General features: G+C 33.1%; 1 protein-coding gene and 1 long non-coding RNA gene across 4 annotated transcripts; one reads left to right on the plus strand and one right to left on the minus strand.

Moving 5' to 3' along the window:
• Nucleotides 1–2374: 2374 nt before the first annotated feature.
• LOC140838621 (uncharacterized) lies at nucleotides 2375–6854 on the plus strand. 3 transcript variants are annotated; one of them, XR_012119626.1, is made up of 3 exons: nucleotides 2397–5107; nucleotides 5224–5287; nucleotides 5400–6854. It is a non-coding gene; the product is annotated as an uncharacterized lncRNA (long non-coding RNA). The 3 variants fall into 3 exon arrangements; XR_012119627.1 differs by having other exon boundaries at nucleotides 6544–6854; XR_012119625.1 differs by having other exon boundaries at nucleotides 2375–5107; nucleotides 5224–6854.
• A 3327-nt stretch (nucleotides 6855–10181) lies between these two features.
• Nucleotides 10182–13135, minus strand: LOC140838115 (protein RGF1 INDUCIBLE TRANSCRIPTION FACTOR 1-like). The gene is made up of 4 exons (XM_073204198.1): nucleotides 12881–13135; nucleotides 11384–11458; nucleotides 10752–10907; nucleotides 10182–10569 (listed from the first exon to the last, which is right to left on the minus strand). Exons 1-4 carry the CDS (start codon nucleotides 13133–13135, stop codon nucleotides 10264–10266), a joined length of 792 nt encoding a protein of 263 aa, XP_073060299.1. The 3' UTR covers nucleotides 10182–10263.
• Between the last annotated feature and the right edge of the window lie 3514 nt (nucleotides 13136–16649).

Genomic DNA, 16649 nt, shown 5'->3' on the forward strand with positions numbered 1-16649 from the left:
CGTACATCTTTGTCAGAGTATCCCAGATAACTTTGGCTGTTTTTATCTCAGAGATACTTGACAAAACTTCGTCAGCTATAGCCAAGTGTAAATTGGCAACATCATTATCATTCATCTCGTTCCACTTTCCATCATCTGTAATCTCCACCGGTCTATCTCCAATAGCCGCCAAGCAATTCTCCTTTCTTAAAACTGCTTGTATCTTTATTTTCCACAGCATAAAATTGCTTCCATTGAACTTTGCTATCTCGTACCTTCCCGCCATTATGTCTACGACAATTTTAGTAGACCGGACAAAATAATCCCGCCTTAAATAAAAAATCTCAAAAAATCTTTTCTGATGTGGAAGATCAGTCTAGGCTGCAACCACAGAGCATACTCAGAATTTTAAGAAATTTTAAACCAAGGCTCTGATACCACTTGTTGGTCCCACGTGCGGAATTTGAGATAATAAAACCCGAAAATAAAGAATAAACTAGACACCGAGATTTACGTGGAAAACCCCTAAAAATTATTAGGGTAAAAACCACGGGCAAGATGAAAAGAATTTCCACTATAATATTTTGTGGTGTACAACTCACTCACTGTGTTTCCAAAGAGAACACACACTCTCTTAATACAGGAGAACAAACACCTCACAAATATTATAGAACTAAGCACTCAAATGCTTATAAGATGAGAGAAAACTCGAAGAAGGGATGATTTCAGAATGAAAGGGGGAGCTCTATTTATAGAGCCTCTTGACCGTGTGAACACGCGTTTTATACGCGTAAAACCCATCTTCCGTCTTCTGAAATGTAGCCAACCACACGTTTTCAAAATCAAATTTGCCAACCCCAACATGCATTTAATACATGTTCCTGCCGACAATGGTAGAGTTCAATCTACCTTTATGAATCATAAATGTTCGCGATTTTCTTACACACATATGTTCGTGATTTTTTCTATGTATGAATCACAAATGTGATAATAAATTAGGATCATCAAATGCAACCTTACAATTATACCACATAAGTTAGTATCTCATTAACACTGATTTTACATGTTGAAATAAATAATTTTGGATCCTTGAATGCATCGCGACAACATTGACAACCAATTTCCCATTTATTGATCCAAATGTAGGAGTTTGTTCAAATCAAACCAAGTAAAATAATAACATTGAGTCATTTGATCGGAAATGGAATTTTTTATTTTTTGACAAAAAATTATCTCATCACCAAAGATACCGATCACAAAACAAAACTCTATCTTTCATCATTGTTACTTCATTTCCGATAATGACCACTCCTCGTCTTCCCAATTCACAAGGTAAAGAACTAAATTTTAATAGACAATTAATTGAATTACATGTGAAAAAAGGCCCCATTAATCCATTGGAAACATGACATAGTTTCCACTGCCTAAATATATTTGACACATAAACACGCACAAAAAAAAAAAGCATGCACAGTGTGATATCGAAAGGGTGGGGACAAATTATGATGGACGCCAACTAGCTAATGCATTTCCATGTATTATTGCACCTGAATTGATATATTACAAATTGGTAGAATTTCCAGATAAATTTTTTTTTTGCCCAAAGATTATGACACTTTATGCGTTTTTAGAAACTGATGATATGGTAAAAATCCTATCATATCATTAATTATATTTTAGAGATATTACAAGATATTGCATGGATATGCACAAATCTAGTTACCATATATTACAAAATTCCGTATCATCTAAGACTCTACACATGTAAATAAAGGGCTCCTTACCCTAATCAACTTGTATTTTTCTCTCAAACACGATACTGACTTGAGGGTCGGAGTAGCTTCGTCTTTGGGCAGAGTCATCTCACCCGTTTTCTTTGATACACAGTTATATTTTTGGAGCACTTTGATTCGATATATTGAAGAATTGGTTCGTGATCATCGATTCAAGGTATTTGTATGGATGCGCATTTTTTGAGCGCATCAGAAACAATACTAGCAGCTTTGGAAATATTTAATTTCATGGCAATAACTCAGGGGAGATCAAAAGTGTGTAAAAACCGTCCGACCGAATTGCACCACAACGATATTTGTAATTTATTAAAAAAACAAGGACTAAAAAATAAATCCTAAACCACAGTACCACACTACATTATATGGTGCGATAGTTTAAATATTAATGTAAATTAAATAATTAAAATGTCAAAGTCAGTAGTTGGAGGAGACGTAAGAGTAGATAAATGATTATTTTTGTTGCTTCGATAGACAGGAAACGGAGAGTTGCCGGGTTAGATTATTTTGTGTGAATATTAAATATTGGTGGGTGGGGGTGCAACCTCAATTTACCTAATGTAGTTTGACTAAGTTTCGTTATTCTTCCATTCAATTGCAAACCACCTAGGGAGGAAAAAATATTTCCACATGAATTGGTCATAAGATATATTTAGATCGGTTGGGTTGGTTCGTCCCACATGAACTCATCATAGAAATAGGTGGTTTAGGTTGAAAATTTTTGGAACAGTCAAAATGATGGATGGAATTGTCTCACTAGGTCGTTGTGGAGGTACTAAGTATATTTTAATGTAAGAACTGAAAATGAATGAGGTTGAATCATAAGCTAGTTAAAATGGGTTGAAGATAAGCCCATATATCAGTTTGTTTCACAGAAGCCGACACCAAGGCTTAAATCAGCACTCCAAAATGGAAAATCGAACAAAGGTCCATACAAAGAAGCCCACAAATCATCCCGAAAACCCGCCCTTCGATTGCGACGTTTAGTCTCTGTAGAGGATGCTTGGCAACTTGGTTCCATGGTTCTCATGCTCCCCGATGGTCTCACTTCTTGAGAATGCTCGCGTCGAAATTTCCCGGGGTGGTGGTTCACACATCCGCTATTCACTTTGTTTTTTTTCATGAACGTGTTCCCCTTTACTATGGTTCTTTTGTCTTTGAATGTGAATATTGATCGTTGTTTTTATCATACTGGTTGGGTGAATTTATTTTCTTGCAAGTAAATGATGGATGTTTGAATGAATCTCGGTTACATTTAGTTGGTTATTTAGATGTTCGAGTGGATTTTATAATGTGGAATCGAATATTGGTAAAACGCGTGTGCCTTTCTCGCGGTAGATGGTTTCAATTCTGTTCCCGGGCTGCAAATTGCATTAACATCCTCTTGTCTTCATTGTTGCACTTTGTGCAAGGCTTTCCTATGTAACTGAGGATCTGGAAGGGTTGACTTTTCATCATTTTGTAGGGCCCTTCTGTGATCACAAGCTAAATATCATCGTCATGAGTGGTCGAGTATGCTTACATCCCAGTTTTTTAATCCTCATAATCCTCTTTCGGGAAAATGGGGGATTTTGTTAACTAATATGTTGTCCATATTGCTACTTATTCAACACCCTAAAATGACATGGTTTTGATTCCACTTGTTCGGCCCGGTTAAGAAGAGAAACAATATATACAACAGGGTGAATGGATTGTAAAAGATTTTTAGAACAACATCACGGAAGACGTGAGGCAAAGTATTGTTGAGAGAATAGATGAGCAAACAGTAGCAATTAAACTTAACAGAAAAAGTATGAAAAATAACAGAAGATAGGAATTTTGTAGAGATTCAAAGATGTTATAGCCATTCTATTTCTTTTCTTCTTCTGTTTGGAATTAATCCACTTGAAATTATGATTCCTGCAAAAAACACTGCAGACTATAACTCCTAATCTAATAACAGACATTTATATTTCGTCCAGCTAATTTCTAGCTTATAAGTTATAATACTCTAACCCCACTTAGATTGTGCGGAACATTCTAATTCACAAGATCCAGTCCTAGAATTGATAGATCACTCATAAATAGATCCAACAAAATAACTATGAGTAGGTTTCTATATTCATAAGAACAAATTGTTCTTAGACTTTCAAATGCACAAAATTTGCTTGACTCGATATATTTGTATGTTGAACGCTTCTGATTTAACTGATGATATTTGTCTTTTGTCTTTTGTCTTCATCCTCTTTAAATAGATGAGGGTCTCCAACATCCAACATCATTTTGAATTTGGTAGCAGAATATATATCTTAGCTGAAAACTCTACTCATCAATTTTTCTACTTAATTTTATTATTTTGAAAGTTGGAGCAAGACTTGATTCTGAAGTTTTCTGTTATTTATTCTAGCTGTTGATTTGCTTCCCTTTTTGAAGTTAGTTGAGACGGTCAAGTTATTTCATCCGGCAAGGAGTTTTTGAATAGACTAGTGTCTTAAGTGATTTGTTTCTCTTACTATATTCTTTGCCTATACTGAGACAAAATAATCAGCTAATTGACTATAGTTGCCTTCAGTCATTTTTCTTCATGCCACACTTCACGTTACTGTATATGCAAAATTTCTAAAGTTTTCTTAACCGATTTTCTGCTTTCCTTGTACGGCTTATCTTACCTGAAATATTTAACCCTTGAACTTTGCTAACTCGTTACAAGAGTCTTTTCTAACTTGTGACGAGATTATCACCGATTGTTAGTGTCTTCAAAATTTCACTTTCAGGTTTGTTATAATTTAAAACCTTAAAATTATTATCCGACAATTGTACGATTAGATACTTTGTTCTTGCAGAATTTGTAATGTATTAGAAGTTATTGCGTTCTGATGATCCTCATACTGTTCTTAGGTGCCATCCAAGTGCACATCAAGCTCAGCTACTCCTTGTTTCTGGATTTGTTTATCACGGACATTGGGTACGTTTTCCTAGGGGAAGTTTGGTACTATGCAACTGAAAATGTTCAAGTGGATGTTAAACAAGGAGATTTAGTTGCTCTCATCTCGTGCTCGTATAAATTTGGAAACAATTAATCTCTGGTAGAAGTTAGAAACATTAAGTGGGAATGATGTCAATGCTGATGATTCCTTTGAAACAGAACTATATTTTCATCTACTATTTATTAAATATACACTTTCTTGAAGAAAATGTAAAGAAACTGTGGAGGGAGATAAAGCAGAAGATGGAAAAAAACTGTTGTACTGGTATCGAATAATCAACTGATTTTGCAGTCTTTGATCCTTGGGATTCTCACGTGCGGGGATATTCCTACACGTGACATAAAAGCAAGATATCCAGAGCATACCTGCCTAGTAAGTGGCTAGATTCAATGGTTTTACGATTGTCTACTTTGTCTAATAAAGTTAATGCAAACCTTAATGCTCACATTTTTTTGTTAGACCTCAATCCTCGTGTCTAATATGTACAGGTGATGTAGATATGCATCGGATTGGTGCTTCTTTTCCCTTCACCAATCCTGAAATTTATTTCAGGTACTTTTCTACTAAATTCCAGCTGTTTCTCATGTGATATTGATCTTGTGTCATTCCTCAAGCAATATATTAGTAAAGTACTGATTTGTGGAGTGATGGAACTATCTACTAGGATGAACACTTGTGCTTGGGCGTTTGGGCTCAGACCCAAGTAGCTTTGTGTCTTTCTGAGAAGGGCACCTTGGACCAAGTTCAAACAATTTCTAATGTTTGAAATGAATAGCCAAGAACTAGACATGATCATGGTTTGAAACGTTGGGTTTGATGTTTCAAAGAAGCTCGATTTTTTTTACCGTCTTCTTCCTTGATGGTCTCGGTTCTTGTTCATGAACCGTCGGTTACGGGTATGGTTAAGCAACTGTTGAGGTTCGATCCTTCGTTTAAAAAGTCAAAATATCGTTAAAAGACGAAAAATCTCCGGATCCATATAACATGTATTCATCTTCAATAATATATATTATCATTTTTCATTCAATTTGTTGACAATGAGAGCTTGAATAATATTTTTAATAGTATCATTACCATCCAAAAATGATACAAGTTTTTCAACATTATTTTTGTTATGATTTGCTCGTTCCACATCCGTTTTTTCTCACATCAGTTGTTAGTATTTCGAGTCTAACTCTAAGTTACTGCTTCTTCTTTTGTTTATAATCTGCTTCTTCTTTAGTTTTTATTTTTTTATGATACCTTTAGCAATGTTTTGGTGTCGTAGTGACTATATTTTAACTACAACAACAACAACAATAATTTCTATCTGTTCTCACTATAAATTGTATAATTTTAAATTTTGAAATTGCAAATTAATACACAGATATTAGGGGTGTTCAACAGTGGTTTGGTTCTGTTTTAGGTAAAAATTAGAACAAAACAACGTTTTATTGGTTTCACAAAATTTCAAATGAAACTAAATCATGAAATATTATAACCAAACCAACTTAAACCATTAATTTCGGTTTGATTTGGTTTGGATGACTAAATTTAAGTTTGAGTTTCTTAGTAAATTAGTGCATGAGATATCCTTTTGGGGAACAACTAATTACAGTAAGCTATATTTTCGTAGTATAGACTCCACCTTAAATGAAGGGTGGATGGAACATGTACTTGTTTTCAGTGTCTATTTAATTTCTATTGGTATTTATGGATTGATCACAAGTCTAAATATGGTTAGAGCTCTTACGTGTCTTGAACTTATATTAAATTTAGTTAATATAAATATTAACATTTTTTGATATTTTTGATAATCGTCAATTAAGAGGAGATTACACCGGGTGAAGATAGCTGGATGTAGCATAGAATGTCCCCTTTTCCTATTGAGCTTCAATTGAAACATTTGCAGTGTTCTCGGCGTTACAAGGAGAAGTGTCTGATGAATTTACCAAAAATGGTCTTTCTGAAGTTATCAGAGTGGGGTTGAAGAACCAGTATGCTTTAGTGCAATAATTTTAAAACACGGCCTTTTCGCTCTATATTAGCCCATTTTTTGTGTTCGTTTTTTTCCTTCTCATTTGGTGTCCAGCGTAAATATGTTTTTTCTAGAATCATATGAAATGTTTCTGTGTTATGAGATGGCTTGTGTATTTCAATTCAAGATAATTAATGGAAGAACTTACCGTAGAAAGAACGGGGATAATATTCTTGAATTCGGGAAAGACCCATCCATTTACCCACAAATGGATTTCCATTTTATGGTCTTTCGTTAGAAATTTATTACCCCTTGATTATAATTAAGTGATGAAATATCTGAACTAATCAACCTGCCAATGCCATCGAGCTTTTGGTGGAGATGCAACAGTAGTTGGATCTTTTAGGTACTTTTCTCCTACATTCCCCCAAGCCACTATTTAATCCTTCAATAGCTGGTATCTTGAGTATTGAAAGTCTGGGCATAACGTTCCCGGGATGAAATTGATTGGTTACTTCACCAATAAGGACTGATCTGCTGCTGTTATAGGATAGCGTATAGAATATAGATCAGGGGAATGATCGATCATCAGCGAGAAGATTCAACGATTCAGAGGTGCTACCCAAAAGAAAAAACGACTGTGTTCTTGTTTTATCATGTTAATTCAATTTTAATATCTCCATTAGGGCAATGGCCATTGAAAAGTTTGAATCTTTCATGGCCGAGTGCCTCTCCCGCAGTTATTTATTTATATCTAATCTATACAATTTAGTCTCGCTGCAATTATACCCGCAGCAATGCAAGACGGTGTGAAAGACGTATGTCATCTTACACTGCTATGTTGTCTCATTTTCCACCGGAACATGTGTGGTTAAATCTCCACTGGGTGTGCTTGAGCACAGAGTCTTGACTCATTTTGTGATGTCTCAACACAATTTCTAATTGTGCATCAAATCAATGATCATGATTCATGAACACAATTTGGAATAAAAACATATGGGGAAAAACCCCATCAAAACACAGTCTCAAGTTTCTATCTTTTACTAAAATTTCAAACTAAAGTAGATCACGAGCCTCTCCAATAGTCCTGAAAAGTTTAAAGCCATCCATTTCAAAGTGGGGGAGTTGGATCACTTATGTTTGTTATAATGTACCATATCCTTTTGTGTCACTGGTTTGATGCTCCTCTTTTCATCACAATTCACATGGCTGCCTGCAACAACTCATCTAATTTTAGTGATGGGACCCAATACGTACATAGAAATTGAACACTGCATCTTTTTGAATTGAGAATAGAATGGATTGGATGTTTCAATGAGAGATGTTATCCTCAGTGCAGGCCTACGCCCTACTCCTACTCTTCTATATATGTACACATAACATAAAGACGTATTCGGACTCTGATCCAACTTTTTAGACATGATAAATACTATACTACATGACATTGGGAGATGGTGGGAGGGGGTCATTCGAGGGGTAATACGACCCGGGAGGAGGGTGGACATTACATTGATTTGACGTCACATGCATGAAGTTTGAATAAGCCGCCAACTAAGGAAAATTCGACCCTGCCCCTGCAGGTTGATTTGACGTCACATGCATGAAGTTTGAATAAGCCGCCAACTAAGGAAAATTCGACCCTGCCCCTGCAGGCACTGCCTGCAGGGGCAGATCCAAGGGCCAGAATTTTTCTGGCCCTTGGTTTTTTTTTTTTTTAAAAAAAATTCTCCCCCCCCCCCTGAAATGATCTGGACCGTTGATTGGGTGTGGGGGCCAAACCGCCAACTAAGAAGAGGAGACCTGTCCGTGAAAAGGAAGGATGCCACCACATTTTACATCGACTCACTTGGAATTTGTGGATCCGACATGATCTTGCATACTCAATACACACTCCCATCATAGGAATATTACCAAATTCTTATGTCTCGAAATATTTTAGGCTTAAAATCTCTACTAATCTAAGTTGACGCACAATAATGATCTCATGAGAGGAAGCATGTCCCCCCGAATCCGATCCCCTCCGCTTTGTGTTGGTCCCAAACTCCCAATCCCCACTCGGCTCCTAACTTTTGATTTGCTTTGCTTTGCCCTGCCAAACATACATGTCAACCATTGATTTGCGGTGCTCATAAATGATAATGCATGACAACCCATTACTGCACAATCTCAGCTCCATCGAATTAAACCAGTTCTAAAAAACTTGAATTTCACCACCCAATTGTATTGAATTGGGAACAGTGTGATCTTAATTTAAAGAAGATTGCTTTCTTGGGATTTACATGTACTTGTTAGGTAGTGAATAATTTATTAGATAACAAAAGTACTGAATAATTTATTTTTATGAAATGAGTGTGCGTGCGAATCATTGAACGGTGGTAGTTCGAGGGCGCATAGGCAAGTCCATGGATCAATAATTGTTGGAGGCAAGACAAATCCATCTATTTAATGGTGGGTGCGGTGCAACTTCATTTTGACCATAAAAACCATGATTTTGGATTAAGCTTTCCTAAACTTGGAAGTACCAAATTAAATCTTATTATAGGATCAATATTGCCATTTATTAGTAGCAAATAAATGACTTTAAAAGGTAAAATAAACTGACATAAAAAATATATGATCTTTTACTATTATATAAAGTAAGAAGGTCTCTCACTAATATCTTTGGTCTCATCTGGTTACATCAGTGTTATTATACATGAATATCCTCAAACATCAACGCGGAAGTCGCTTTTATAGGAGCAAAATGGTAATTAAAAAATCTTCACGTTCTCCACCAACTCGTACAACCATAATACAGTTTTTTCTTCCACTAAACTCCTTCAACTTCCATTTTTCATGTTTTGTCTTTATTTTCTAGCCTTCTTCATTTGTACTGATTTTGAAAATATTGCAGTACGTGCAGAAAATTCAATTAGGTAATTCCGAATTATTTTTTTTAACCGAATTTATACGTAAAATCATGCATGGCGTACGTCACTATTACTAATAAATATAGAACAAGAACCTCGACCTCGAAAAGATTTGATAATCTCCCGTATCTAAAGTGTCGTTCGATTCCAGCATGTCTTAATTAATTAACGGTCCCGTTCCTTTTGATATATATCCGACCTGGTTTTTATTTATTTATGTTTTTGGCGTTGTGATATTCAATGACCTTTACAGATTTTTAATGTCAAATTTAATAATGGCATGCCATTTATTTCTATTAACTGCACGTGACACAAAATATAAAAGAATTTCAACCAAAAAGAATAACCAGTCAAGAATATTAATTATCGTATCATCTGTACTATATCCAAATTTGATTAATTAATGTGTACTTTGGACCATATATGTTTTTGCATTCATTTGTTATAATTTTTACATTTGACAAGGGAGATGATTATGAAATAAATAAAGTGTAGGGGAAATAAATGCAAATGATTAATTAATTAATCGCATTTTATATTGTTTATTACATAGATAATAACAATAATACAGAGACACACATATTTGTAACTATCGAATAAGTGACACTCAAAATTAAATAGGTAAATGATTCATATTTTAGTATAGATAATAACTTAATTATTCAAGAAAGAGGAGACCTATGTGGGGCTCCTTTTCTTCTATTGTTCAATGAGACCAAGCTCATGAATCCCCTTTTGGTCTTGGGGTTTCTTCTCACGAGTCCTGACGGTTCTCCCTCCGAATTCGCGGCGTTACCCGTGTCGTAATGGGAGCCTCCGAATTCCAAAATGGAGATCGGAGTGATTTGGCCTTCATGATCCGATCCATCCATATGCAGCCTTTCAAATTGTGAGATGGCAAAATCAGATTCATCAAACCTGAATAAAATGCTAGACAAATCTTCGCCTCGTGTTACCATGCGATCCACCTGCATGCATGCAACAGTAATAAGTAATAGACAGGAACCTAGTTTATTTTTCTTCAAATTATGAAAATCCATGATTATTCGATACTTTTTTTTATATGATTGCCATACGAAAAGTTGAGGAGATATTTTTATAATATATGTAAGAAGCTAGGAAATTATTGAGTAGGTGGGGTGGAGTGGACCTTGCATGAGAGGGAACAGAAATTGAAAGGGTACTGAAGAATTCTGTCACAGGTGAAACAAGTGTTGCCTGAACAATTCAGCTGCTTGCAAGATGATGATCTTGATTGTGCTCTCTGATTCAAGAATATTACTTTCGCACTATTTATTGTGTAAGCCTGCCAAACATTAATCATATAATTAGCTAGTATGTTAGACATTAATTATTGGCTGATTTTATTTAACTACTCATGATACACACTAAAAATCAGAGAAAATGATATTTTTTTTATCTAATAAGTTTTGGAAATTCGGTTTTGGTACATTAACTTTTAATTTCAGGTTGTTTTGATCAAATTGCCACCGATGACATTTAATTTAGTAATTTTCGATGTTACATTAACAATTAGGTCAAAATAGTCAAAAATTAAAAGTTAATTTAATAAAAGCAAACTTTAAAAATTTATTGCGAGCAAAACCTAAAATGGAACAAATTAATGGGAAAAAAAATTATTTTCCCCAAATGATAGCCACGATACCGAAAAACCAAAAACAAAATCTGGGTTTTCTAAATCAAATTTAAATAAAAGTTATTGGCCCCCCAGGTTGGCATGCAGGTTCCACCAATTTAATAAAAATGCGTATAATGAATAACCTGAATGCATGAGCAGTCAACGAGCTTTTCAAGGTCGTCCAATCTAATGACATCTTGGTACACATATCTCCTCACCTGCATGCACATACGTTGAACTAATTTCATACAGTGTCGAAATCTTACAAGGATATTATTTTAAATCACTCGCGCTTATCGAACATATATACTATTCATCTAAATTCATGAAGAAAGGCATGCATGCATTCAATCACAATATCAATTAAAATCATTAAATATAGCAACCAACTATCTAAAGAAACGAGTGAAAAAGAGTAAATGTGGTATCAGTATATATGACTGCAGGGATATACGAGTTATCCATGGGGTCGACAGGCCGCTGCACGCAATTATTTTTCGATATTTTTATAATTATGTATAATTATATGTTTTTACTCTAAAAAAAAATTGATTTCATACTCGTACTTTCCCTCAAATCTTTGGAGAGAGATCTATCTTAGCTAGGTAGGTAGAATCCGTAGTTCTTGATTATATGAATTAAATGAGTGGGTACATATTACTGAATTGGCATATAAAGACAAAGTGGACTCGGGTCAAACTGTAGTACTCTGCGTGTGTATGAATGAAAGCAACAGCTGAGGAAGAAGCTCCCTAGCTTGCTTTTAATTTCTTCGTAAGCACAAGTGGATCCATATCTATAATAATCCATTCCAAAAATGGTTATAAAATGTAAAAACAGCTCTGTGCAGTTTAATCCAAAAGCCCTACTATTCTCTTTTTCGAAATTCAATTTAATACATACACTAATTATATATTTATATGTATGTATGAATGTATGCATATGCCTTGTGGTTGTAACTTGTAACCCTAAACCCAATTAATTTATTTCACCAAAATTAAATGATTTTTTTATTTATTTGAGTGGGAATTAATTAACTATCAGTTTGTAATAATTCATGCATGGAAAACATAATTATGGTAATTAGGTTTAATGATTAATTCATGGTTAGTGCACTTATTGATCCAGTGCATGAACCCATTAAATCGAGAATTATGAAGCTACTTGATTTTTCCAATACGTACACATAACGTACAAACCTTAAGAATGGAATTAAGTAGTGTTTTTTTAAAAGTGTGATTAAATTAAATTACATTACGAAAAAGAGTAAGAGAGATAGATATGAATCCTCCGTTTAAATTTTCAATTGGTAAATGAATTTTGAAAAAACTAGTCGAGCATGTAGCTTAAAAAGATATATTTCCACATGGAATTGTTTATTTCTTACAAGGTCAGTGAATTTCAAGACACGAGTAATTCATTTAAAAGTGAATTAATCGAATGATCAATTCGTTTGGTTGCAAATTGCAATGATATATGCACATATATTATATATATTTAACTCTAGCTGAATCGAGGCATTTAATTAACTTGATGAATTTAAAAAAACAGTATATATATATATATATATATATATATATATATATATATATATATATATATATATATATATATATGTTTGTATATATGTATGTATATACCTGGAGTAGAGGATGAGAGGGATGATGAGAAGGGAGGCAGTGAGGGCAGAAGCTTTGGCAACATTTGAGGCAGAAGATATTCTTCTCGTTCTTCCTGCGATCCTGGTGGACCCCACAACCATAGAAGAATGTCTCCGCCATCAGACCTAGCAGCCATGCAGGCGCCGCCGCCGCCGCACCACCTAATTCCACCGCTCCAGCAGCAGCAGCAGCAACTTCCTCCTCCCGGCCTGCTCTGGTAATTTGTCGCGCCATTCTTAATCTCTCCAACCAGCACCAAACTCTAATAAGTATCTGTAATAACAACATAAATTGTGTCCAACCAATTGATGAATTAGTGTGTTGCGTAATATTTATATTTATTTATTTATTTTTTTCCATTTTTTTTTTGGGCTTGAATGTCTTACATAGGAAAACAATTGACCTTACGAAAATATTACATCATGCTTCTTCTATTTATTATTGAAGTATAATAAATCAAATCACATCGTATCGTGTTCCTAATTTTTGGTAAAACAAATTTATATACAATTATGATAGTATTTTCATGATTAATTATATAACGACAAAAACTTGTGTGAAACGGTCTCACGACTCGTATTTTATGAAACAGGTATCTTATTTGGGTCATCTATGAAAAATTATTACTTTTTATGCTAAGAGTATTACTTTTATTGTGAATATCGATAGGATTGACCCGTCACACAGATAAAGATTCTTGAGATCGTCTCACAAAAAACCTATTCTTATATAATATAATAAGTACAAAAACATGTTTCATATAAAGTCATTTCAGTGGCTTAAATATTGATGTGCACACAGGTGCTTCGAAAAATGTGAATTTTACAAGGTGTTAGAGATTGCTAACTTGAATGCAAAGCGAACAAAGTTTCTCTTCAACTATAGCTAACCTTTTTTTATTTTTTTTATAATTATTCCTCGGAATCCTTTTTGATATGTCGTTTACTTATCGTAATTTATTTTTGTATTCAATGATGAGATATCACTCATTTATTAGACGTGATGAAATATATCAAAATTATACATCATTTCAATATCAAAAGTATGTATATTAAACATTAGTATAAATATAAATATATGTAAATGTATACAATTCACAATCATATTTTATTATTATTTTCTATTTGAAGGTTTTATGTTTGTTAATAAAATAAGTTTTATATAGAAAGCATATTTGAGAACCTTTACGTAAATATTAAAATTAATTGCAATATAATATGAATTTTTTATTTGATAAAATAGTGTGAATTTATTCTCGGGTGGGAAAAATTAATCTGGTTCAATCGAGAAAAATGAAAAAAAAATATATATATAAAATCTAATAAAAATTTAGATGGCAGATTATTTATATAAAAATTTAGATTCAAGATAATGAATCGATTATTAATAAATGCCAACGAATTTTTAAAAATTCTCTTTAAATTAACAAACATGGCATGTGACAAGGATCCATGTTGGTAGAATGAGCAACTCTGAAATAAAAATCAAGAAATTATGATTCTCCATTATTTTTTGGGTACAAGAATTCAAACCAAAGGTAAGTAATATGATGTAAATCCATCTGAGATGATCTCATATTTCAATTTTGTTAGACATATATTTTATTTGAGTCATTAATAAAAAATATTATTTTTTATGTCAAAAATATTATTTTTTATTGTAAATATGTGCAATGTTGATTGCCTCACGAATAAAAATGTGTAAATGTCATGACATAAGAATTGTTTAAATAATTATTAATACCAATTACCAAAATACATAAGACTTACGTGTATAATAAATTACAATTTTTTGTATGCATTAAAGTAATATGTTTAATTATTCCTGTAAAAAAGTAATAAATTTATCATTTTACTCTACTCTTGTTTAATAAATTTCAACACCATCAATTTAACACCGGGAAAGGAAAGTTAACTTATATCAATATTTTGATAACCTTGATTTATAATTATCTGAAAATTGATAAATAACTGAAGTAAATTAATTTTATAGTACGAAATAGTTGATATAATCCCTTATGTAACAGCAGTATAATTTCTCCTGTGGTTATATATATATTATAGTCAAAACACTTGGTATCACGGTCTGTTTTAATTCATCACTTCAAAGTTTCATTTTAATCAATCATTAATTTTCACAATTATGGTATGACCTTCATTTTAATAAATCAAATCAAATTGCAATACATAATAATTTCAAATTGCGGTACGATCCGTCATTAATTTTTATAATTATGATATTAAATTTATTTAATATAAATCAAATTAATTATAAAAAAATTATATAAGTGCGTAACGCGTGTAAAAAAATCACTAACATATATTAAATTTCAACCTTTAACATAATGTTTTTATCAAAACATATGATGCCTCCAACAAGGCCCGTCGATTTGGGTCATCATTGGACTCGGACGGAAAAGAAAGACCAAAAGCCCAGAGCTGATCTCGAGAGGCCAAGAAGAGACCGGGAAACAAACTGATCACTAAATGATCATACAAGCCCCAGCTCATGTTCTTAGTCGAGGAAAGATAAGAAAGACTAAGTCAAGTGATCGTGGACCTTATTTACCGATAATCGAGGGACACATTCCCCTTGTATCCACAAGATCGTGTTGAGGTCGAGACGTGGGCCACGTTCTCACATCATGACCACTACTCGAGTATTTCATATGGTTATCAACTTTAGCATCATATAAAAACCCCGAACAAAGATAAAATAAAGAAGTTCAATTCATTCTCACAAATATTTATAAAACTCACTTTCTAAAACACTATAGGTTCCTTTGTGTCAATACTTCGTTTATTCGAACGTCAAAATGGTCATGTCGTACACGTCTCATTAATATTTTCTTATTCGAGTGTGTGTAGATCACCCGACCTAGTCTCATCATACTAGGTCAGAAGTACTCACAAGAAATCACATTTTAGCCCGAAAAATTATCCACCTACCTCGCCTGATTTTTCTTGATCTCATCAACATATATTAGCGAAAAACTACAAGTGAAAAAAAAGAGTTTTATCAACACATTGAATGGCGTGATCAAACACAACCACAAACGCATGGAAAACTTCAAAACTCCGAATTGTCGTTCAATATGGGAACTTGTGTCTCTCTTCCTGTCTAATATTATAAAATTAAAATAAAATTGAATTTTGTTTTTCCTGTATTAATACAACTGTCTGGTAAATCAAATTGTGATGTAATAAAATAATAACGCGATAATGAAATAATTTAATGGTGAATTTGGTTTTCTAGAAATTATTTCAATGTTATGAAAAACTGAATCGCAACTAAATAAACGATCGTTTGATAAGCGGATTGCATTGAATTTATTTTATAAAGGGATTTCTTTTAAAAAAAATGTAAGTGGAATAAGACAATTGGCTTCTCAATTTTATTGTTTATTCTATTATACGTAACTTTATTATAAAAATAATATTAATTAATATTACCGCTCTAATTTACCCAAAATGACTTTAATAGGACTCCTATTACTTCTATATCCTATATCTTATTTATCCATAACTTATCTTTATATTATACTAGAAATGTTCACGTGCGATGCACGTGGATGACTAATATTAAAAAATATAATCACGATATTAAATAATGTTTAAAATCGTTTGAATAACATATTGTTTGTGAGCTTTTGTGAATCTAAATAATCAAAACACAATAGATATATAAAATATATCATGACTATAAATCATATATATTCATTTATTCACATTACATTTTTCAATATTAT

Source organism: Primulina eburnea, chromosome 8 (assembly GCF_022965805.1).
Source record: "Primulina eburnea isolate SZY01 chromosome 8, ASM2296580v1, whole genome shotgun sequence".
In the NCBI taxonomy this organism is placed as follows: Eukaryota; Viridiplantae; Streptophyta; class Magnoliopsida; order Lamiales; family Gesneriaceae; genus Primulina; species Primulina eburnea.